Source organism: Ambystoma mexicanum, chromosome 1q (assembly GCF_040938575.1).
Source record: "Ambystoma mexicanum isolate Mex_15411 chromosome 1q, UKY_AmexF1_1, whole genome shotgun sequence".
Classification (NCBI taxonomy): domain Eukaryota; kingdom Metazoa; phylum Chordata; class Amphibia; order Caudata; family Ambystomatidae; genus Ambystoma; species Ambystoma mexicanum.
Genome location: NC_090922.1, coordinates 1031606374 through 1031630411, shown reverse-complemented (window position 1 = coordinate 1031630411; position 24038 = coordinate 1031606374). Strand labels below are relative to the sequence as shown.

Sequence of the window (24038 nt, the reverse complement as noted above, 5' to 3'; positions counted from 1 at the left end):
ACATATGCTATTTCTTCTTGGCAAGTACCATCGCCAGTCACGCAACCAATTCTTACTTTGTGATGATACTTTCATATGGCATACATTACCTACCATAATCGTATTATTGTTGCTTGTAGTTGCTTAGATTCACATGCTTTGCATAGGCTGACATCTAGTGTTAGGCGCGAGTATTGCACATGCTGTTTTCAAAGTTCACAAAGGGATGTCGACTGGGCATGTTTGTTATATTATCCCTAGTGTGATGTGTACTGTACCCATGATCCCTCACGAGTCGAGGTTTATTCTGTTTCTGACATGAGGGAGCATGAATTTCGATGCATTGAGAATAGGAACGCTCTGGTGAGGTGTGAAACTTCTATGATTTGCCCAAGAACCAGCAACTCTAAGCATGGAGGAAGCGAAGGCGCATGTGAATCTAAGCAGATATAAGCATCAGAAATACGATTAGCAAATATATGCCAATGCATGGATCTGCTTAGAATCACATGCTTTGCATAGATTAGCGAGCAGTACGTGGAGAAGATGGCGGGTTATTTGAAAAAATATGTTTGAAGACCACTTGACCCACCTGTGTGTCACCTTTAGAATCTGTATCCAAACAGTAACGTTGTGTGAAGGTATGAACGGAACTCCAAATGGCAGCTTTGCAAAGGGCATCTAATTGCACATTTGCTATGAAAGCTACAATAGACCCTTTGCCCCGAGTTGAGTGTGCTCTGGGCTTGAAGGGTAACGTTCTCTTGGCATGAGAATAACAAAGTTGGATGCATCTGACAATCCATTTTTAAGCCAATTTAGAGATAGGATCACACCCTCCCCCTCTGGCTAGATATACAAAAAACGGTCTGTTCTTCTGAGCGGTTTAGTCTTTTGAAGGTAATAATACATAACAGTCCTTCTCACATCTAGTGTATGTAGGCCTTTCTGTAATGCATTCTTTGGGTTGAGGAAGAAAGCAGGAAGTTCTATGGATAGGTTTACATGGAACTTAGCGATTCATTTTGGAGAAAACCGAGGATGTGTGCCTAGTACCACCTTGTTCTTGTGAATAATGATAAAAGAATCTTGCACTGAAAGTGCTATTAATTCACTAACTCTCCTTATTGATGTGATAGCGACAAGGAAAGCAGTTTTATATGTTAGATGTATAGACTGGCTTTGTGTATTGGCTCGAATGGGGGCCCCATGAGTTTTGTAAGCACAATATTTAAGTCCCAGCCCGGTGTTGGATTTGAAACTGGTGGGTATAACTTTTTAGCACCCTCCATGAATGCTTTCACAACATGCACCTTCCACCATAAAACATTACTTTGTGTAGTGGTGTAGGCTGAATGAGCAGCTGGGTGCACTCATAAGGAATTGAAGACTAAGCCTGAGTCTAAAAGATATAGAAAATGGTGAACTATATGTGAAGGCGAACAGTCAATTGGAATTTTGGTACACGACAAACCCTTTCTATTTATTAAAATAGCAGTGTCTTGTATTAGGCTTGCATGCTTCCTTTACAATGTCCATACACCTTTGGTTTAGGTTTAGAAGACCACACTCTGTGACCTCAGGAGCCAAGCTGCTAAGTTCAGCATCTGAGGCCTTGGGTGAAATACGGTCCCTTGGTTCTAAGACAACATGTTGTATGGGCACGGTAATTTCATTGGAGGACAGAGACATCTTGAGTAGATGTGAAAACCATGTTTGTCACGCCAACATAGGAGCTATCAGGATCAAGGTTACTTGTTCCGGGTGTAGCTTGTGAACTATCCTGTTAAGAAGTTAGGGGAAAAGCGTATGCAAATTTCCCTGACCAGTTCATTAACAGAGCGTTCCCCTTGGATTTTGTTTGGGGGAAACTTGGAAGCGTAGTTGTGGCAATGTGTATTTTCTTGTGTAGCAAAGAGGTCTAAGTCGAGAAACCCCCAGTTTGCGAAGACTTTGTGTAGGACGTCTGTATTCAACTGCTGTTTGTGTTCAAATGACAGTTGTACTTTTCTGCTTAGTACGTCTGCCAGAGAATTCTATTCCCTTGGAACATGTTGTGCCATGAGAAACATGTGTTTTCTGCCAACAGCCAAATGTTCTGGGCTAGTCTGGACAGCCCTGGAGAGTGTGTTCCTCCCTTTTGTTTTGCCAGAGAATTCTGTTCCCTTGGAACATGTTGTGCCATGAGAAACATGTGTTTTCTGCCAACAGCCAAATGTTCTGGGCTAGTCTGGACAGCCCTGGAGAGTGTATTTCTCCATTTTGTTTATGTTGAACATGGCTGTGGTGCTGTCTGTGTGACCTCTGTCTTCTTTACTAGCTGTTGTTTGAATGCTTGTAGAGCTTTGAAGACTGCTAGCAGTTCTAGAAGGTTGCTATGTTTGTTGGTTAATGCTTGTGTCCACACCCTGTGCACAGTTTATTGGACAAAATGAGCTTCCCACCCTGATAGCGATGTGTGTTAGTGAGAATGTCCTCGATTGCTGGGGCGTTGAATGGTTTGCCCTTTAAAAGGTTTTCCTTTGTCCACCACTGCAGAGATATAATAGGAGGATCCAAAACCACACTAGATCCTTCCACTGACCACTTGATTGAAACCATTGTTTCGTTAGCCACTCTGGCATAGGATGCATGTGCAACTGGGCATGCGGCATAAAGTGAATGTAGGAAGCCATCATTCCCAGAAAGCGCATCAACTTTCGCACAGTTACCTGATGACTGACAGTGTATTCAGCGATTCGAAACAGCATGCTTTGTGCCCTCTCATTGGAAGGGAAGACTAGGCTGTTTTATGTTCGAATTAGTGCCCCAAGAAATAGTTTTACTTGACTGGGCACTAGGCTTCACTTTTTCTCATTGATCGAGAAGCCTAATCGAAACAGCAGATTGACTCTTTATTGTATGTTTTGCTCACACAACTGAGATGTGTCTCCTGTTATTAGCCAATTGTCTAGGCAAGGGTACACTGGAAATGCACTGCCTCCGTAGGTATGTGGCCACCACTGCAAGGACTTTTGTAAACACTCGTGGTGCTGAGGCTATGCCAATGGTAGCACTTTGAGTTGGTAGTGCTTGTATCCCATTTTGAATCTTAGCTAATTCTTGTGCGCTGGCAACATTGAAATATGAAATTATGCACCTTTCATGTCTAATTTTGCCATGTAATCCCCTGTTTTAACAAGAGGAATAACTTCCTGCAGTATTGTCAACTTGAATCTTTTTGGCTTGATGTGCGTGTTTGCAGGATGCAGGTCTAAGAATAGGCGCCATGTTCGATCTTTCTTTGGTACAAGGACGTACACTGACTACATACCTTGGTTTTCTTCCAGAGGTGGAATTAGCTCTGTCGCTTCCTTTCATATTAGTGTTAAAAGTTCTTCTTGTTAAATCAAGTGATGTTTTAATGACATTCCTCTTGATCTAGGAGGATGGTGGAAAGGTGTTTCTAGGAATTCTATTGAATAACCTTTGGCAAACGGTTGTTAGCACCCAGCGATCTGATGTATCCACTCCCATGTGTGGGTGAAAGATGTTATGCGACCCGCTACTGGGAAGCACAGGAGGGTTCCTGGACTGGAACGTCATTTGCTGGAGGGGGCAGTAGAGCCTCTAGAGGCCGCATCTCTGCTGACCTTTACCTCTACCAAACCATCTTTGTTGTCTGCTTTGGAAAGAGTATGATTGGCTTTGGGGATTGTACTAAGAAGACAAGGAGTCTCCAAAGCCAGACTGTGAGGCCCTTGAGAAACCCAGGCTGTGAAGTGAATACCGAGTATTGCAGGTGCCTCGATGGACAAAGGGTTTATTAGAAATTGACCCTAGTGTTTTTAGGGTTTCATGCTCTTTCTTGTAGGTCTCTAACAAGTCATCTGCTGCCTTGCCAAAAAGGACAGAATCTTTAATAGGCATATTTATTAAAGTTGCCTGAGTTTCGGGTTTGAAACCAGAATCCCAAAGCCATGAATGGCATTTGAGCAAGGTGCTCTCAGCTATCACTCTACCAGAATTATCTGCTGAATCTAGGGTGTTTTCCTTCAGTAGAAATTTTGAGTAGGTGGGACCTAACTGGTTCAGGGACAGAATCCAGTTGTTTGTGTATTTTATCTCACTGAGTATTGCTATAACTTACAAGCAAAGTAGTATTGTTCGTTATGTGAGTCAAATATGCCCCATAGGTGGTCACTCTCTTGCCCAGGGTATATTATCTTTTGCACTCTTTATTGGGTGGTGCTTCAGCACACCCACTGTTTTCATAGTGGTGGTGACTACTAGTGAATCAGGCTTTACGTGACCTTTAATGTAAAGTGGGTCTGAAGGTGATGGCTTAAGCAAAGTCTATACTGGGGTTGGCTGCACGAGCAAGTGAAGGTGTAGTTAGAGACGGGGCAATTGTCTTCTTTGTAGACTGCAACAGAGGATTAGCCTGACTGATTGATTCATTGTCATCCACTGTTTCCCGAGTTAGAATATTAAAATGATTAACAGCCCTTTTTAACAAGTCGCTGAATAAAATCTGATCATCAATGCGGGAAACATGACCACACTCAGGTGTAACATCAAGAGGGTCTACAATAGTGATGTCAGGGTCATCCTGATCATTGTTATCAGGACCATCTAGTTCATCATACCATATGTCTTGCTCTTCCTCTCCCTGATCTTGATAAGAGTCATGAGAGGCTTGAGTGTCAAGATAAGGTTGCTCAGTAATGTCCACAATAGTATATGTGGGAGAAGGCTGACGCCTTGGGGATTTAGCTAAAAGATGCCCCTTTTCTGAGTCTATGTTTTTTTCGCCTAATTGGGTATTTTCCATGAATGTTCCAAAACAGGAGACCTTGTTCATAGTGTCCTCGAAAAGTTCTCTAGAACAGGTTCCTGTCTTGGGTGTTTCAGGTAGAGGGAACACTATAACTTCATGGTATTCCCCATGCCATTTCTTTTGGAGAGACTTATATAAGGGTAAGGTAGCACCAGTATATTCTGGCACCTTTTGTGGGACAGTAGCTGTATGCGAGATGTGTTCCTGAGACTTTTCATGATGTTTATCATTGATAGAATGAGTTTTGTGTGATTTCGACGTGTGTTTCACTGTTTGTGGAACATCCATCAAGGGACTCTGATGCCTGTTCAATGGCACCTGTTTAGTGTTTTCACCTTGCGCTAGACGTGGGTCTGTAAGTGCAGCTGGCTTATGGGACTTATTTTCGGTAGGCCATGAGGTGCCTTCTGCGGGCGTGCAACCTTCTTTTGATGCACCCATCAGTTTCCGTCATGGCTGCCTTGATCTTCCGGGCCCAACTCAAAGGTGCCGGTTGGGGGGGCACAGACTGGGCAATGATGCCGTAGGCTGCCTACCGTTTGGTGCATCGTTAATTAAGAGTTTTGGGCCTAAAAGACTTGCACGATGCACAACGTCCCTCTGGGGTAATCAGTCCCCCCCACTCTCCCTACTGCAAGGCTGAAGCCTGGTGTAGGATGAAGACTAACGCTGAATCAGAGAACTCTTCAGATTCAGCAGTTGGAAGGTCTTCAGGATGTTCATGGAAATGTCTGTCAAATTGGGACCGTAGAAAGAAGTTTAAAAAAATTGCAGCGCTACAGACGGCGCATAACACATCCAACCATGTTGGCGGAACAAAAGCAATCTGAGGGACCTCAGTGCATGAGGGATCATGGGTATAGTACACATTACACTGGGGATACTATTTCAAACACGCCCAGTCAACGTTCCTTTTTTAATTTCGAAAACAAAATGTGCAATACTCCATGTCTACCACTAGATGTCAGCCTAAGCAAAGGATCTGATTCTAAGTATCTCCACACGCCTCAGAAATATTAATTATTCCAAGTATTATTGATCATTGTATTTTTTCATAATTTATGTATATCACATTTCAACAAATCATTATACACCACCATTTGTTCAACGGTTTCCACTGGCCCTTTCCAGTGCTTGACCCCGCATTGAACAGGATATCATAGAATGCGATGTGGCGCATATCTGGTGTGCCTTCTGCATCCCCTCATCATAGCAATATGCTGCACTGGTGCAGGTTGCTGCTTCAATAGTGGCCGATATCCCACAGGATTCCCCAGTCATGGCCAGACACAAGCTCATGAAGTCCAGCTAACTCACCCATGGATCAGCTGTGTTTCCTAAACCATTGCTACTAGCAGCCCAGAATGGGCCACAGGAGTCATTGTCACAAGGACAAGGATCTGGTGCAGGGATGGAAGGCTAGTCCAGCAGGCCTCTCTAATAGGAAACCAGAAAGATCAGGAGGCTTCTGGAAAAAACAGCCCTTTCATGATCATAGGGAGCGTAGGGGCGTAATATACAAGAGGAGAATTTTTATAAAAAAGTCTCAGAGAAGGCCTTGTGATTAAGGAATATGAAGAAGAGGGGAACATGGTGGTAATTATCAACCATTGTTATGAAAGGCTTATTGTGGGAGATTTATTAAACTGAAATGAACCAGAATGGACACATTTATTCCGGCATGGAATTTATGTTTTAAGACTAGTAGCTCTGTGTTTTGTGGGGCAACTTGTCGCCCAGATCCTACTGGTTGCCCCTTCTGTGGGTAGACATGTCTGTTCTGAGTTGATGTTTCTTGCTTTGCCCTGTTGTATCCAGTTGTATCCAAATAATGTTCATTGGTTTTTTTGTACCTGGCAGTGTCATAGTCAATGGAGGCTTCGGGCATTTTGTAAACACATCTCCTGCTCTAAAACAAAATTTTTCGATGTACTGTATGTTATTTTGTGCATTTACAATGTATTCAATGTACCTTTTCTTGTGGGTCAGGGAAATTCATATGGGGTCAGTGGAGTGCATCTGCATGCTCCCTTCCCAATGCTTTGCTAATTCATTTAGTCATTTTTATCGCGCCTTTCAGCATAATTGTGGTCCCAACGCGCTGTTGGTTGAATGCCCTCGGAGGAACCGGAGTCCAAAATATGGGAGAGTTGGGAGGTGCTATTATGCGTGTGTGCATGTTGGCCATTAGATTTATGAGAGGCTGGCCAAGACCCTGCTAGTCACCCATGTCTGAATGGCATGTGGATGGGCACAACAGAGACATACTATGAATTTAAAGGAGGATGATTGTGTTTAAGTGAATAGACAATTATCTGAGTAGCTACAGTTCGAATTTTAGTCATGAAAGGTAGCTTCATTCTTATGGCAGAGGTGTTGGTCAATAGTGTTGGTGTTATATGTGAGTGCATGGTGTGTGAGAATGTGCATGTGCCTTGTGCTAAGTTACGAAGGTGCAGTGCGCAAGAGGGAAATATTAGTTAGCTGGACCCACAAGAATGTCTACACCGTGGGTTCCCTCTATGTACAAAGAGCAGTGATAAGTCTCACATAAGATCTAAGTGCAAAAAATGAATAAATCAATACCCACCTGATCAGTGGCGTAACACAAAATGTGGGGCCCCCCTGTGAGCCATTCTGAGGGCCCCACCAAACTCGGCAACAAATCATGTGTCGTGCCACACTCTAGGCTGGCCTAGATTATCACGCTTGCACAATACACATGAATGCGCCGCTGAAGGGGCATGCCACACACTGTAATAGGAGGAATATATAAATATGTGTTTTAATGCAATATACAGCACACTTTCTGAGAAGAATTGGCTAAAAAGCCAGAGTATTTGCAATTGTTTTGTAGGGTAACGCCAGTCTAATGCATGCAAGTCACCAACAGTGCACAGTAACATGAATGCTTTGCTATTTAAAATGCCATGCCACATAGAAAACATGTCCCACCGGATGCACAATGTAGACCAGTGTAGACACCTAATAACATTGCAGTAAAGCATGCCAGGCCACATTTAGACATACCTAGACTGGTTGCACCAAAATGCAATTCAAAGCAATAACACTCATTAAGAAGAGAGCACACATTCAAGCCCCGGTCTCTGGCACACATTCAAGCCCCGGTCTCTGCAGCCTCTAACAACACAGCCAAACTCTTTAAAATCTGCAAGGAACTGGCTCATCCTGTTGAGGTCTCTACTTCCCTGTTCCCTCTCAGACCCTCTGTATGATTCTGGCTTCTCGCTTCTCTGCTAAAACTCAGCACATCCTGTCCTCTATCTCCTCTTCCTCTCCCTCTTTCTCTCTCGCCCCCCCTTTTGCCATCTCTGCCTCTCCTCCTTTCTCATCTTTCTCTCTGAAAACACCTGACAAGGTTCCTAGACAAGTCCGATCTATGAAAGTGTCGTCCAAACAGGTGCTCCCCTGCTCCACCAGAACCATCAAGGACCATATTGACACCCTCGCTCCAGCCTTGGCCAATTTCTGTAATCACTCTTTCACCACTGGAATGTTCCCCTCTCCCCTTAAGCACTCCCTGTGCACCCACTCCTCAAGGAGCCATCTGCCGATCCTACCTGTCCGGGCAAACTATTACCCAATCTCCATCACCGCTTTCCCGGGCAAACTCTTGGAAAAGCTGGCCATCTCCCAGTTTACTCTCCACACTGAATCTGTTGTCTCCATGACCATCAGTCTGGTTTCAGAGCTGCCAGAGAAATGGAAACTGCTCTCCTGAACACCTGTGAAGATCTGCTCTGTAACCTTCATTCCAGCATTCCTTCTGACCTAATCCTCCATGATCTTTCCTCTTCTTTTGACACAGCCAACCAGGCCATCCTGATCAATCGACTACGTGGGAACCCGGGCATCATGATCAGGCCCTGGAGAGGCTGACCTCCTTCCTCTTGGAGTGCCCCTCCCAGGTCCCTTTCTCTCCGCCAACTCTCTCTCTACCTGTGGCGATCCCCAGCGCTCTATCCTCACACCCTGGTTTTCAACCTCTACGTGGCCCCTTTGGCCCATCTGATCCCCACCTTTTCCTCTAACTTTCAATGTTATGCAGATGACACTCAGCTTTTCTTCAGGCTCCTCTCCTCTCTTGCTCATTCCTGACTGTCTATCCGCGGTTCAGGATTGGGGTGCCTCAACGATCTCTGCCTTAATTCCAGTGAGACAGAGATCCTTCTCATTGGGACCCCTTCCCCTGCTTTCCCTCTCTCACTCTGGCCGCCCAAGTTGGGCCCTCTTCCTTCGGCTTCCTGCGAGGCAAAAAGCCTTGGTGTCATCTTCGACTCCAGTCTCTCTTTCTCTCTTCACAACTCAGACATTGCCAAGAAGTCCCAATAACAGCTGGTCCTCCTCAAAGGGACTCTTCCCTTTCTCACTTTCCCCCAGAAGCTCACTGTCTCCAGAGCCCTGTTTCTCTCTAGGCTGGACTACTGCAAGAGCCTCTTTCTCAATCTGCCTTCCTCTACTCTCTGCCCTCAGCAACTAATCCAGAACAGGACTGCGAGACATATCCTTGGCCTCAAGCCCAGGGATTGCATCTCTCCAGCCCTACAATCTCTCCACTGGCTCCCGGTGGCTGAAAGGATTAAGTTCAAGACCCTCTGCATTGTACACAAGGCTTTTTGGGGTCGGGCCCACACTACATCTAACACTCTCTTCCAAAATACCTTCCTTCTCAAGCCCTTGCCCCAGATATCCCCAACTCTCTAAGGGTTAGACGCTTCTCCAGGCAAAGAGTGGGTGGTGGGTCTGTCTCCACTGCAGCTGCCTCCCTCTGGAATGGCCTCCCTGCCCACCTGAAATTCCAGAAGCATCTCAAAACTTTCCTCTTCTCCTCTGCTTTGTCTCTCGCCCCACCTGCTGACCTACCTGACCTACCTGTCTGCTATACTGACTGGTTGCTTGGCTACCCTCAGAGTCTCACTGAGTCCAGGCTCTTTCTTGATTAGTCACCCTTGCTCTGCATCCAGGCCTACTACACACTTAAGGGCTGTAACTGTAACCGTGCAGTTCCTTGTTCTCCTTGGATTACCCAGAGCCTCGCTACCCTGGCTGTACTTACTCAGAGCATTACTGCCCTGTTTTCCCCTCACCTCTTCCTTGCACTTCCCCCCTCCCTTTCCCCTTGCATTTCTCGTTCTCACACTTGCACGATTTGATTGACACAGGCCTAATAAGATTGTTTGTCTTATCCCCCCTCTATTTTCCCTCCTTTATCTTGTTGCACCTAGAAACACATGTGTACAGGCGTGTTATAAATGACTTATATCATATCATACCATTTTATCACAGATGCCCAGAAACATATACAATACCAGAGTAAGAAACAGCTAGAATGGCAGCACCCAAATGCCAGTCTAGCCAGGTAATACTTAGCAGGACTGCTTTATCAGAAATATGCACTTAAGAAAAGGCATACCAAACTGAGGAAAGACTAGACTGGCTGCACCAAAATGCTGATCTAGCCACTAAAATCACATATCATCCCTGCTTAGCCTGCACATGGACAATCATTATGATTTATCGCACAATCCCACCCCACACATCCCCTCTCCCACCCACACACTACCCCAACCTCCAAAATCAGCTCCTTGGTCCAGAATTCCCTTCACATCCATTTTTCTTGACCTAGAGCTTACATATGAGGCTCTTTGCCTCAAAGGTAAGTACTGGGATGAGGAAGAGTGGAACTAGGAATAATGAAGATTACAGGTAGCTAAGTCAGGATTTATCTCCATGTACCTCTACCTCATCCCAGTACTTGTGTATGAGGAAGAGTGCCTCATACACAAGTACTGCCTCATACACAGGTACATGGACGAGGAAGAATAGGGCTAGGAGTAATGATGATTACCAATAAGTAGTCAAGGCATACCCAGTATAGTAGTACAAGTATTAGTGTAACACCATTGAGTTGACTGGGCTTCAGCACCCCTCCCTGAAATATTGGGCTATGTTGACCCGACCTGGCTGACTTTCAGAGCAGTTGCCGAATAGAACAGGACACAGATGTTAAACAGAACCTAGGTTTTGCTGTTTAACAAGGGCCGCAAATTACTAACTTAAAGCATTTCACTGTTAGCACCTGCATTAAAATGCCACATTTTTTAGGCAATTTAAATTGTATTGTGGGTTTAGTATGCATGCCAGAGGAGTAATTGGAAGGGTAGAGAGGGAACAGAAGACAGCTCATTCTCCCAGCAGTCCATGAGTGGGTGCTTTCAGACTTAAAGGAGAGAGTTAACTGCTTGTAACATTGAAGCTGCACTAGAATAGTCCCATTAAAATGCGTAAAGAAGTTAGATTGCCCCACACAAATAAGCTTGCCTCCCCCCACCGCCTGTGAGGTTTGTGCCTCTCCCAACATTTGAAGGATTAGCCCCCCTGAAATGTAGGTTTTGTTTTGTCCCTGAACACAAGCACACACACCATTCACTATCTACACCAACGCACACCCAGCCATCCATACATTTAATTGTGCACTCTTTCACCTTACAAGCACACCCATGCAGCCATCCATACATTTAAGTGTTCACCCTTTCAAAATACACTCACACACACGTCATTGGGTTGAGAGGAGCCCTATAACTTCTAAAAGAAATTGTTTCTTTTTGTAGTCCCTCTAACTTCATAAAGAAATTATTTCCGTTAAGGACCGAACCATAATGGAAATAATGTAATTATGAAGGCAGGGTGACTTAAAAAATAAACTATTTCTTTTTGAAGTCATAGGGCTCCTCCCACCCCATGACATGGAGGCCACCCCATGTCATGGCATCGCCGGAGCCCTGGGACTTCAAAACAAAAGTTTCTTTTTGTAGTCACTCTGCCTTCATAAAGAAATTATTACTGTTACAAAAATTATTTCTTTAAGAATGCAGATAGAATTCAAAAAGAAACATTGAAAAATAAATTGAAAAAAATATGTTTTTCCTGTTTTTTTCTCCAAGTGTGGTTCCCTCCCAGGGCATGTGATAGTGGGGCCGTCCACCGTGGGGCGGCAGGGGCTCCTATAATGCCAGTGTGCCCGGTATGAGAAGTACACAGCTCTGAAGTTCTCCCTTGTCATGTCTTACAGGTACATCCCAGCCTGAGCTAATTCTGGTCAATGCCACAGGGTCGCCCAAGGCGAGGCAGGGTAACTGATGTTACAATTCAGCAGGCCAGTAGAGGGGCAGCCCCACCCCCATGCCAGCTCCTCTCCTCCACAAGCTACAGAGACACGCAGTCTCTGTCGCACAAAGCCAAGGAAGGGTGAGGTGTGAACAATCACCTCACCCTTCCTCCAAGCAACAAGGTGCTAAGCACCTAAGGAAAACCAACAGTCAGGCAGGGCCCAGGTTCAAAGACCTGCTCCCCCTCAGGGGGCCAGACAAGTTGGCTATCCGGCCGGGGGCTGGCGCACAGCCCCGACTACTATACACATCAAAGACCCAGGTTTCCCCTGGGTCTTATAAATAAGAGCAGAATGTTCTAAGAAAACACAATCTGTTTGTGGACCCTGAATGGGGACCCAAACTAACAGGAGGTTTGCTGTTCACTCAGAGTCTTCCACACTTTGCTTCTTTAGCAGACTCCAAAAGTTCACTGCATACGCAGTGTCTTTTCTCCCCTCTTTGAACATTGTCCTGTTCAGAACTTTTCACTACAGGCGAGCGGCGAAAACCTCGCTTAAACAGAAGAATCCCCGGGGAGTACGCATGCGGAAGCAAGATCCCAGGCCGGCATGAGCGAGCGTGAGGGAAAAACAGAACAAAACGCCCGGGAGCAGGCGGCTGTGTCATTTTCACTTTTCAGGCCAAAAAATCATGGGTCCCAAGCGAAAATCACGGGAATCTCCAACACCTTCACAGAAGCCCAAATCACCCCACCTACTTGCAGCCATGGAGGCAGCTGAGCATTATGGCTGGGCCTGAGTCAGAGAAAATATGTATGGCCTACCAAAGGAAGGGGTCCCCATACCAACTAGTCAAGAGGACGAGACAACACCATCAAAGAAAAGGAAGGCTACATAAGGCATGGAAAAAGGTAATAAGAAATTGTCTAAATTATGTGAGAATATGAGTGCAATGTAGCAATTATTGCTAGAAATCAGGGGCAAACAAACACTTCCCACAGCCGAGACTAGGGGAGCAATCCCCACTAGTACCAGACATCACGGTGACCACCCCCCCACCAGCAGCAGCCACAGCAGCATCAGCCCCATCAGCACCAATAACACAGGTGCCAACAGCACCAGCAGCAGCCACCACAGTTTTACCTACGGCAGCTCCTGACACAACAGGTGCTTTAAAAGCATGGACAATCCCCAATACAAATACACCAGGACAGACAGGAGCGAGCAACAACAACCCATCAGACACGGTAATGATAAGTAGTACCCAATTAGACCTAAAACTTAAATCTTTTGAGACAGAAATACTGAACAGATACAAAGGGTGTTTAGCATGGAACATTGACATTACAATCCAAGAAGCCATATGGGTGAAAGAGTTAATCAAAATCTTTTCACTTATAGAAGCCCAACGCAAAGGGAACAATGCTTTTAAGGATCCCAAAAAGATAGAGGAGAAAGCCATAGCCAGAAACGCCCAGGTAGAACAGAATTGGGACAACTGGCTACAGACCTTTGCTATCTTGGCAACTATATATGAAGAAAAATTCCCCAATAATGGCAGAACATTATGGGCGTACATGGATAAAATCAGAGAAGTGAAAATCGCTCAAAAAGGGAAGACCTTGCTAGCATATGATATTAGATTCAGGAGAAGCATGTCAGGGAGGCCAGACATTGAATGGGACGAGGTCCAGAATGATTTATACATGTTAAACGCAGAGCCTCCTTCAGAGGAGAAGATTGCACAAACAACTCCCAAAAATAGCAAAAACCCACAGGGCCCCAGATTCTCCGACAATGAAAACAACAAAAAAGGGGAACAGCCCTTTCGGAAGAATCAGCCATGGGCGGCTAAGTCTAATGCCCACAGGCAGAACAAAAACCACACACCAAAAGCCAACATCCCATGTAGGAACTTTGGAAAAAATCAATGCACATGAGGAAAAGAATGCTGGTACAAACACACTTGCACAAACTGTAACAGTGACCACGCAGCAAGCAACTGCACCAGACTGCCAGCCAAAAATACAAAAAAGTGCACCAAAAGCATCCCGCCAACCCCATGTCTAGCAACGGGCAGCACCCCCATCAATCCAAACAATTTCAGAGAGGCTCTTATGAATTACCCGGACAGAGAAACCAGCGAAGCAATCTGGCTGGGCTTCACCAAGGGTTTTGTAATGCCCTTCAAGGGCATCGGGTCTCAGAATGTTCCAAATAACCTGAAGTCAGCCAGGGACAACCTACAGATGGTGGAAAGCAAAATTAAGAAGGAATTACTAGTAGGCAGGATTGCAGGACCTTGGGACCACATGCCTCTCAAGGAGTGCATAATATCGCCCCTAGGTCTGGTCCCCAAAAAAGAACCCGGGAAATGAGGCTAATTCATCACCTATCCTATCCTAAGGGCCAATCACTAAACGACGGCATTCCGCACACGGAATCCGCGGTATCCTACACACACTTTCAAGAGGCGGTAAGACTCATACAGGAATGTGGCACAAACGCCCTGATGGCCAAACTGGACATTGAATCCGCCTTCAGATTATTGCCAGTTCACCCAGACTCCCAGCAATGGCTAGGTTTTACTTTTAAAAACAAATTCTATGTAGACAGATGCCTCTCCATGGGGTGCGCAGTATCTTGCACCCTATTTGAGCAATTCAGCTGCTTTTTTCAATGGGCTTTCCAAAAACAGAGACCAGGATAGTACACTACCTCAATGATTTCATGGTAATGGGGCCAGCAAATTCTGAAGAATGTAGCAGAGCCTTGGCGAAGTTAGAAGAAATGGCCTCACAGTGGGGCATCCCCTTGGCAGCGGAAAAAACGACCAAACCAGCCACCAACATAATTTTTCTAGGTATTGAAATAGACTCTGCAAGGGGCCTATGCAAAATCCCGAAAACAAAAATAGCAGAACTCCTGGAGAAAATACAAAGCCTGACAACAAAGGACAAAGGCACAGTAAAATAAATTCAGTCATTAGCAGGAAGCCTCAACTTCGTAGCCAGAATCATCCCTCAGGAGAGGGTATTTTCCAGAAGTCTGGAACTAAAAATCAAATCTTACACCAAACCCCACCTGCACATCCGGCTAGGCACAGAAGTGAAACAAGGTCTGGAAATTTGGGGGAATTTCCTTAAAGATTTTAACGGGACATCACTTTGGCGTACGCCATTGAACACATGGACAAAAAGGGTCCTTTTCACCGATGCAGCCTGGAGCAGGGGGTTTGGAGCCATACTAGAGTCAGAATGGGTGGCAGGACAATGGCCCATAACATGGCAATCTGCAGGGTGGACAAAAAATAGCACCCTCCTAGAAATATTTCCCATTTGGCTAACTTTACACATCTGGGGCAAGCAGCTAGCTAACACGAAACTCTTGGTCTGGTGCGAAACATGGCCGTGGTAGGCTCCATAAACAGAAGATCGACTAAATGCCCTTTAGTGCTGAAAGTCCTACGAGCCCTTACAGCGGTCACACTACAAGAAAACATTGTGGTCAAAGCAAAGCACATCGCTGGAGAAGACAATAATATTGCAGATGCTTTATCTCGCTTTCAGTGGCCAAGATTCCGGGAGCTAGCGCTGCACGCCCAGGAACAGATGACGCCAATAGCAGCGGAATGCTGGGCAATAATGGGAATACAAAAATAACAGCATCAACGCCAGCGCCAGAGAGCACAGGCAAGAACCAGGCACCTCAAAAACAGGTACCAACAACATATAACGGCATCAACTCCTGCGCCAGAGAGCCCAGGCCGGGATGTCCAACAAGAACCAGGCACCTCAGCAAGGGGTGCCAACAACATAACGGCATCAACGCCAGTGCCAGAGAGCCCAGGCCGGGATGCCCAACAAGAAACAGGGACCTCTAAAACAGGTGCCAACAACTCGCTGCCCATAGAAAATACGAACCCTGGCTCAGGGTTCTTAACAGAGATGGCAGAGAAAGCACTGTCAAGCACTACTGCAGCTCAGTACAGTAACTGTTTGCAAACAGTATTTAGAGCCACAGGGTTAAGCCATGTTGAGTTAATAACGATTAAAGACATAGAAACATTCTTAAAATGGGCGCATGAGCGGGGCTTTAAGACTGGGCAAAAAGACACCTAGTAGCAATCTCATATTTCTCAAAAATACGGGGTGACTCAGACCCCACCCAGAACGCCCTAATTTCCTACGCTATGAAAGGATGGGCCAGAGTTGAGGGGACCCAGGTAGACACCCACCGACCCCTTGATTTCAGCAAACTGGTAAAAATAGCAGACCAGTTGGAAGCCATATGCTGGCACCCATATGAGATCATATTTTTCAAAACAGCATTTTTTCGGCCTACTTCGGGGCTTTCCGGGTGGGAGAACTTATCGCTCCAGCACCAAGGCCACAAATGGTTTAGGCGTTATGGAGGTCAGGGTCAGACAGGACAGCGTCAACATAGAAATCCAACAGTCAAAAACTGGGGCACAAAGAACCATCAACATTTGTTGTATTGATGAGGTAACAAACTGCCCAGTATGTATTACCAACCTTTATTACGCACAAAGGCCCAAGGTGGGGGGTGGGAGGGTTTAATCCACAAGGACGCCTCGGCACTAAGCTGCTACCAATTTAAAAGGGTGCTGATGAAAGCAATCAGCAAAGCTGGGTGGGCCCCAAGGGCTTTGGCACCCACTCCTTTAGAATAGGTGCCGCCACCTCAGAATGGCAAGGAGGCCTGGCACCACAACAGCTAAAAAACATAGGGGGATGGAAGTTAGATTGCTACAAAAGATACATCAGACCACAGCTAATATAGCCACCCCCTCTCATCTTTCTTTCTCCCCCTCCCTCCTGCAGAATTAACAGGCGAAGGGAGGACCTCACTCCGATCAGCATGGATTGTCGCCCACTCATTCGTCTGCAGGACAGGCCGATGGGCGGAAGAAACCAAAGAAGGGCCACCCTTTAGAAACACCATTGCCTCATGGTGGGGATACAGTGGCCTACGATGGGCCGACATCCACAAAACACTTGCAGAGCTGGTCGCATACAGAGACTCGCCAGAATTTCTGATAATACACATAGGGGGCAATGACCTGGTTACCACAGGAAGGAGAAACTTATTCGATGAATTCTGCTCCTCCCTAGCGGGCATTTCACACAACTGGAGGGAAACAGAAATATACTTCTCGGCCATCCTAGGCAGAAAGAAATGGCAGGGGGCCAACTGTTACAAATCTGTAGACATCTCTAGAAGAAAAATCAACAGGGGGCTAGAGAAATTCTGTACAGAAAGAGGGCTGGGCTTCATAAAGCATCCGGCCATTACCCTGGGTGACCCGGACCTTTTTCACAAAGACGGCACTCACTTATCAAACCAGGGCATGGAACATTTCTTTCGAGAAATTTCAGCAACCCTAGCCTCCAGGGGCTGTTACTAGGAGATACTTTCGGGGGAACACGGTCAGCCGGTAACCTGCCCGTGTGTCGCGGCACGGGCCAGAGGGGGTAACCTCAGGACCCGATGCCCAAAAGTATGATATTATTATGATATGTGATTATTGTTATCTCCATAACGATATCTGCACAATAAAATCCTACAGCCTTTTATTGCCAACAATTGGCAAAATGTTGTGAGCCAATTTATTTCGGGTGAGGGTTCGGGGTTGGCCTACAATAATGCATGCATATGGTTTCAGCAGTTATGGGCAATGCCGCAGGGCCACCCAAGGCAATGCAGGGTAACTGATGTTACCATTCAGCAGGCCAGGAGAGGGGCAGCCCCCACCCCCACGCCTGCTCCTCTCCTCCACAAGCTACAGAGACACACAGTCTCTGTTGCACAAAGCCGAGGAAGGGTGAGGTGTGAACAATCATCTCACCCTTCCTCCAAGCAACACGGCGCTAAGCACCTAAGGAAAACCAACAGTCAGGCAGGGCCCAGGTTCAAAGACCTGCCCCCCCTCAGGGGGCCAGACAAGTCGGCTATCCAGCCAGGGGCTGGCGCACAGCCCCCACTACTATACACATCAAAGACCCAGGGCTCCCCTGGGCCTTATAAATAAGAGCAGAAGCTCTAAGAAAACACAATCTGTTTGTGGACTCTGAACTGGGACCCAAACTGACAGGAGGTTCGCTGTTCACTCAGCGTCTTCCACACTTTGCTTCTTTACCACAAAACCCTCCCACCCTACAAATAAGGGAGAAGAACAAAGGAAAAGAGGTACAGGGCACTGTACGGTGTCCACAACAAGTCGTGGGACATGATAAGGTGGCACGGGCCAGAGGGGGTAACCTCAGAACCCGGTGCCCAAAAGTATGATTATTATTATGATATGTGATTATTGTTATCTCCATAACCATATCTGCACAATAAAATCCTACGGCCTTTTATTGCCAACACTTGACAAAATGTTGTGAGCCAATTTATTTCAGGTGAGGGTTTGGGGTCAGCCTACAATACTGCATGCATATGGTTTCAGCAGTTATGCATTTGATGGCTCCATTTTGAAGGCAGTACTACAAATCCCAAAGAGCAAAGAATCGAATAAGACCAGATGAGCAGATCACAGATGACATGGGACAACCTGAGAGCCCTACAAACATAGTAAGAAGACAAGATTGACCAGAAGTGCATGCACAGTATCGCAGGCACTTCTTGAATCAATATTGTTTAACAGCAATTGACTTCAATGTTACCATTTTAGGCACTGCTATAGACTATCATACATTCATTGCATGCTCTTATCCATGCAAATACAGGAACAGGCTGGGCTTACTGTAAAGCAAGCGATCCGTTTTTTGCTTCTCTTGCAGGAGATCCTGGGTCCTCTCAGCCACGATACTTTCTAAGTGTTTGCTGTACTTTTCCATCTGTGCATGAAAAACACTTTGTTACACCCAGTAACCCTGCAGAGCATGTGTGACGCCAAAAGGAGATCTCCCTTACTCACCAGGTTCATCATCATGTCCACTGGGCTCAGTTTGTGGGGGTTCATTTTCGCCAAATGTTTCTTGACTTGTTCGAATGATGGTCTCAGCATGGGGTTATGGGTCCAGCACTTCTTTATCAGCTACCAAGAAAAAGTGTAACAAGGGGTCATATGAAACTTTTAAAAGAGGTTTGCATATATTATTTGCACAGTGTGATGTGCACTTGGTTGACCACTTTAATATGTCTTATATTTTTATTTTAGACGAAAAAGGATAGAGTTTGATTCAGTGAGCAGCGCTAAAATGCCGAGTCATGAACGGTGAGCTGCCAAGGCTGCAGCAGGACCTGGACGTCATCCATTCCAAACCCATTTACAATGTAATGCAACTCAGTAATGCAACTGTAAGTGATCCTGCCTGTTTTAGGGCAGCTGAGTGGGACTTCCACTGAGCGCGTTACTCTCTGCCCACACAGCACCCAGGCTTACAATGAGACATGGACACGGAGTGAGGTTCACACAATTCTTTATTCAATCGTAGCCGTTCCAACTTCCTGTCCATATGTCATATCCTGTTCCTCCCCTTCCTTCAGGCCCTACCCCTTTTCACAACAACTAGAGCGGACCCCACAATGTATAGCACTACACTACACCGCACCCAAGGGGAAATGGTAGTTTTGTTAAATCAAGCCTTGAAAATGAATGAAAACAAAAGCGGTGGTGACTTGAAGATTTAGAATTGATCTTAAACTCTGGTATAGCTCTGAAATGAAAATGAAAACATCAATTTGCCAAATGGCTGGCTAATAGATGCCAAAACCTAACAGAAGCCTCATTGTAAGGGTTTTGCAATATGAAACAGACTGCTATTCTACAGTATCCCAAGCAGTGGTGGCCTGCCATTATGGGTCTGGGCATCCCACCCCTGCCAGACTAGTAGGCCACGACCTCGCCTGAGTGACAAGTAGCACAATCCCCTGGGTGCTTTATTTTCACTGGGGACTTTGCTGCCTGCCTCTCAGCGGTGGTGCTTCCTCCACTGCACATGCTTTTTTTGTTGTTGTATGTGGCCCTTTGGCCTCGCTACATATGTAGTTCAGAATACTGAGAGCCATAGGGGTGTCGGAAGACTGGCCCCACCGGCTCACATTATTCTGCACTAGCCTTGTAGACACGCTGCCCGACAGGAGAGGAGTCCGCTCTAGTCAAGCAAAAACACTTATGTTTACTTTAACTTTGATGTCAAGTAAAAAGTACCATGCCACAGTAAGAAAGTATATGCCGTCAGTATGCATGGCATTTTTTACTTGGCACCAAGGGTAAAGCAAACGTGATGAGTGTTATTACATGGCTAGACTGACTTACATTGGTAGCTCCAGTATAGTCCTATTTCTTTGTGTGTCATGACATTTTTGTACTTCGCTTCAAGGGGAAACCCAAACATGATTGTGAGTATGTGGTGCCCTAGCCTATCTTGGTATTCCCAGTCAGGATATACTTTCTTTCTGTGGCATGGCATTTTGTACTGGCTGGGAGGCCTTATATAATGATACTGACTTAAATTGGTTCAGCCTGCATGGACATGTATGGGGACAGCAAGCATTTACACGTTTCATATACTGGCATACATTGCGGGAAAAGGCATCATGAAAATGTGTTGAAAATGGTCCTGTGCGCTGTTGGTGACTTGCATCTATTGAGTTTTTCCATGTGCTACTATATAAAACTGATTGCAAGTGAGGGGTTTTTCCCAATTTTGTTACAGAAAGTACTACACAATTCTCATTTTAACCCTTATTTAAAACATTTTCTCGGCGAGAGAACCCCCACAAACCCCTCTTTGTTTGGAAAAGGTTCGCTAGCTGTGCTCAGTCGCTCCCATATATTAGGCACCTACATTAACGCCCCTCCAGTTGAAAACTTTACCAGCCGCCATTCACAGATGTGCCATTACATAGTTACGACAGTCATCTGGTGAGCAGACTGCCGACACAAAAGTGCTTCACTTCCTGACCCAGTGACATTTTAAGGGTATGTTACACTGTTGATGCGAGTGGCGGGCTCTTCTGTCATAATCTGTTGCACGCAGTCCTTGATTTACCCAATGTTGACAACAGGCTTGTAAGCTCCAACAACGTGTGTAAACTCTGCACGCCCACTTTCTGCTACAGTCAACACATCTGCAGCCGAGCACACATGTGAGGGTTTTAATGTGCAATACGCAGCATTAGAAACAATAAAGAGTCACAGTTTGTGTACACGATGAGCATTCGTTGGTAAAACGTTACATAAGTGTATACCTTGTAAACGTGCGCTGTTTCACGTGTTTCAAAGCTTGGAACTCGGCCCATTAAGAAAACTGTATTTACTAAAAATCCCAACAGGATAACGTGGGTGGAAGTTCAAGCCTGAAGCGCAGCAGAGAAACATTTAATGGGCCCATGTGTCCAAACAAGCACTATGTTCCTGTTTACAAGATGGCTAAATGAAAACATCGAAACACAATACACTTAACATGGACGGGCACACGAAAAAGGCTTTTCCTAGCATGCCGTGGCAAATCAGATTTTGCGTTATATGTAATCTTGCTATGTTTGAGTAAAATCTCTAAATTCTCGAATGCAAGCTTGAGCTGCAACCGTGCTGTTCTATGACGAGGAGCAATGACTTAAAATGGAAGTCTGCCACTCAATCATTTATTTAAGGAAGGTATATTGAAACTGCTATGAATTCACAAAATTATATGAACAATATATCAATAAGGCGCCGACCCAGTTACCCCGTCCTGTTTCATCAGCAAACTCTATGGTCCCAGTTTTTTATATGGATGTCCTTTGTCTTCATGTGCGCCCCGATGCCCGTGGGCTTTCGGCACAATATAAACTAAAAATAAAAATAAATAATAATACATAAAATAACATTAGATTTGTATAAAGGTCTTCTTACTAGATTCCTCCTGTTTCTAAGCCCTTTATATAATTACAATACTATAACGTCACTGAATGTAATGGCCTGCTGGGGATTGAACCTTGCAAAGTGGAGGCTGCTCCATGTCAGAGGCAAGCCCTTGACAGTGAGCTATCAAGATGCAGCGGAGCCAATTTATGAGTTTCCCAGGGGGTGCCCAGACATAGGGAAGTGACATAATCTCGGATACCTTACTTTGAGAAACAGAATTAACATTATATTTACAGGAAAGAATTGGCAATACCTACTCTGACTAATCCCACTCTACATAATAATGATCTTAAATCTACACCTTGCCCACTAGCAGATATAAATAATAGACTCTGAGCCAGACTAGCCCGGATCTACGAGCCTAAAATGGACCAATCCATCAACTTAAATTCTCACCATAAGTTTAATACCTATGGATCTAACCACGCCTCACAAGCTGGATCTGACCTGGAGGCCCTGTCCAAGTTTCCAAAGTTAACACACGGCCATCCTCCAACATCCCACACCATGACTAATCAAACTAGTCCCATCCTAACTGATAGCAAAAAAACAAAAAATACAACTACCATCTCTGGAGCCCTGATCAAGTCAAGATCCCTAGTGGCACATGCCACTGAAATAGCTGATCTCCTTTCTTCTAATAACTTGGACTTCCTGGCAGACACTGAATCCTGGATACATGACGCAGCTGGCCCTGCCGTCATGCTAGCCATCCCAGATAACTATCAGATACTTCGAGTGGATAGACCCAACTCCAGAGGAGGTGGATTAGCTATTATAGCCAAAACCAGCCTCGCCTTAATACTTACCACCCCAACAACACTGAAATCATGTGAACTGCTTATAGCTAAACTACCTGTATCCAGTAATAGGACACTAACTATCTACCTACTATATAGACCCACTGGATCCATCAGTACCTTTGAGGATGACCTTTCCAGCCTGTTAGCCAATAATACTAAAGAGTCATCACAGATATTAATGTTAGGTGACTTCAACCTAGGCTTTAATGACCCTGAGGATAAACAGGCACAGTCCATAGCAACTATCCTATCAGAGCATGGACTCTCCCAAAAAGTCCACGCCCCTACTCATATAACAAAGGAAGAATTCTTGACTGGGTAGTGGATCTGAATTGTACCACCACTATCACAAATATAACCCCACAACCCTGAACAGATCATCACCTGACTGACTTTTCACTAACAATAGATAAACTAATGCAAAAAAATAATGTGATAGCACCTCCTTTGCCCACTAGATGTAGAAAAAATATCACACCTGACAAACTATTACCAATCCTTATCCCATTGCTCAAATCACTACCAAACAACTCCAACCCAAATTTCCTAGTAGAGGTATTCAACAACACAGTATCGAGCAGAGTATCAGTCTGCATCAGTCCCCACAGTGAGAGGTCCTGCCAGAACCGACGTGTTTCACTGCTTTTCTGCTGCTCCTACCGTGTGGATTGTGAATTGTGGATTGTCACTTTAAGGAAAACAAGAACTATCTCCTTTAAAAGCCCCTCATCAGCGCAGAGCGCGCGCAGAGTATCGAGCAGAGTATCAGTCTGCATCAGCCCACAGCAGGGGGAGGGGGGCTCCCGCTCGGCATTTTCAGAGCATCCGGCACCCGATATTGAGGTAGGCGGCAGACTTTTATGACATTATTGTTTGCACCCTGATGAACATTTGATTTGAGCACCTCTGTCACTTGAATCTACCGTAGGCAAGCTCCCTCGGTATTTCTACTACACGTAAAAAATGGAGGAAGACCCTGACCAACGCTGCTTAAGAAGCCATGTGAAAAAAAACTCTGACTCCTAATCAACCTTTCAATCGAAACACTCTTACCCCCATATCTATGGCGGGGAACCCACTCGATCCTGCTGCTCCTTTGGGCCTCCCCTACCCCCTGCCCAAAATCGGCACCTTGGCACACACATCGCCACCATTACCACCACTACCACTTTTATCAAATTTACACAAGAATCTAAGACACTTACCGGCAACAGGTGGCAGTCCATCGCCATCTCTAGTCGCGGCCGCGGCTGCGGTGCCGTCCGCGTTCTCCATCCGGCCGGGACTGGTGGGAGGAGCCCTCGTATTAGCAGAGCAAGCATGGCCTGTCCCATCTGCCAGCGAGAACCATCCCATTACCACCTCGGCGAGCGGCCCGAACTGCGAGTGGATCGGATGATCCCTCGCAGGGGGTCTGAGGGCGGCGGC

The 24038-nt window shown here is 45.7% G+C and overlaps 1 protein-coding gene across 1 annotated transcript in view; it reads right to left on the bottom strand.

The window, feature by feature from the left end:
- The window catches only part of LOC138559946 (atrial natriuretic peptide receptor 1-like), a 556750-nt gene that overhangs the window by 419890 nt on the left and 112822 nt on the right, over positions 1 to 24038 (bottom strand). Inside the window, exons 5-6 of the mRNA XM_069642743.1 lie at positions 18871 to 18990; positions 18697 to 18790 (exon numbers count right to left, since the gene is read on the bottom strand). Coding sequence (XP_069498844.1) covers positions 18697 to 18790; positions 18871 to 18990 — 214 coding nt within the window. The remainder of the gene's footprint in view (positions 1 to 18696; positions 18791 to 18870; positions 18991 to 24038) is intronic.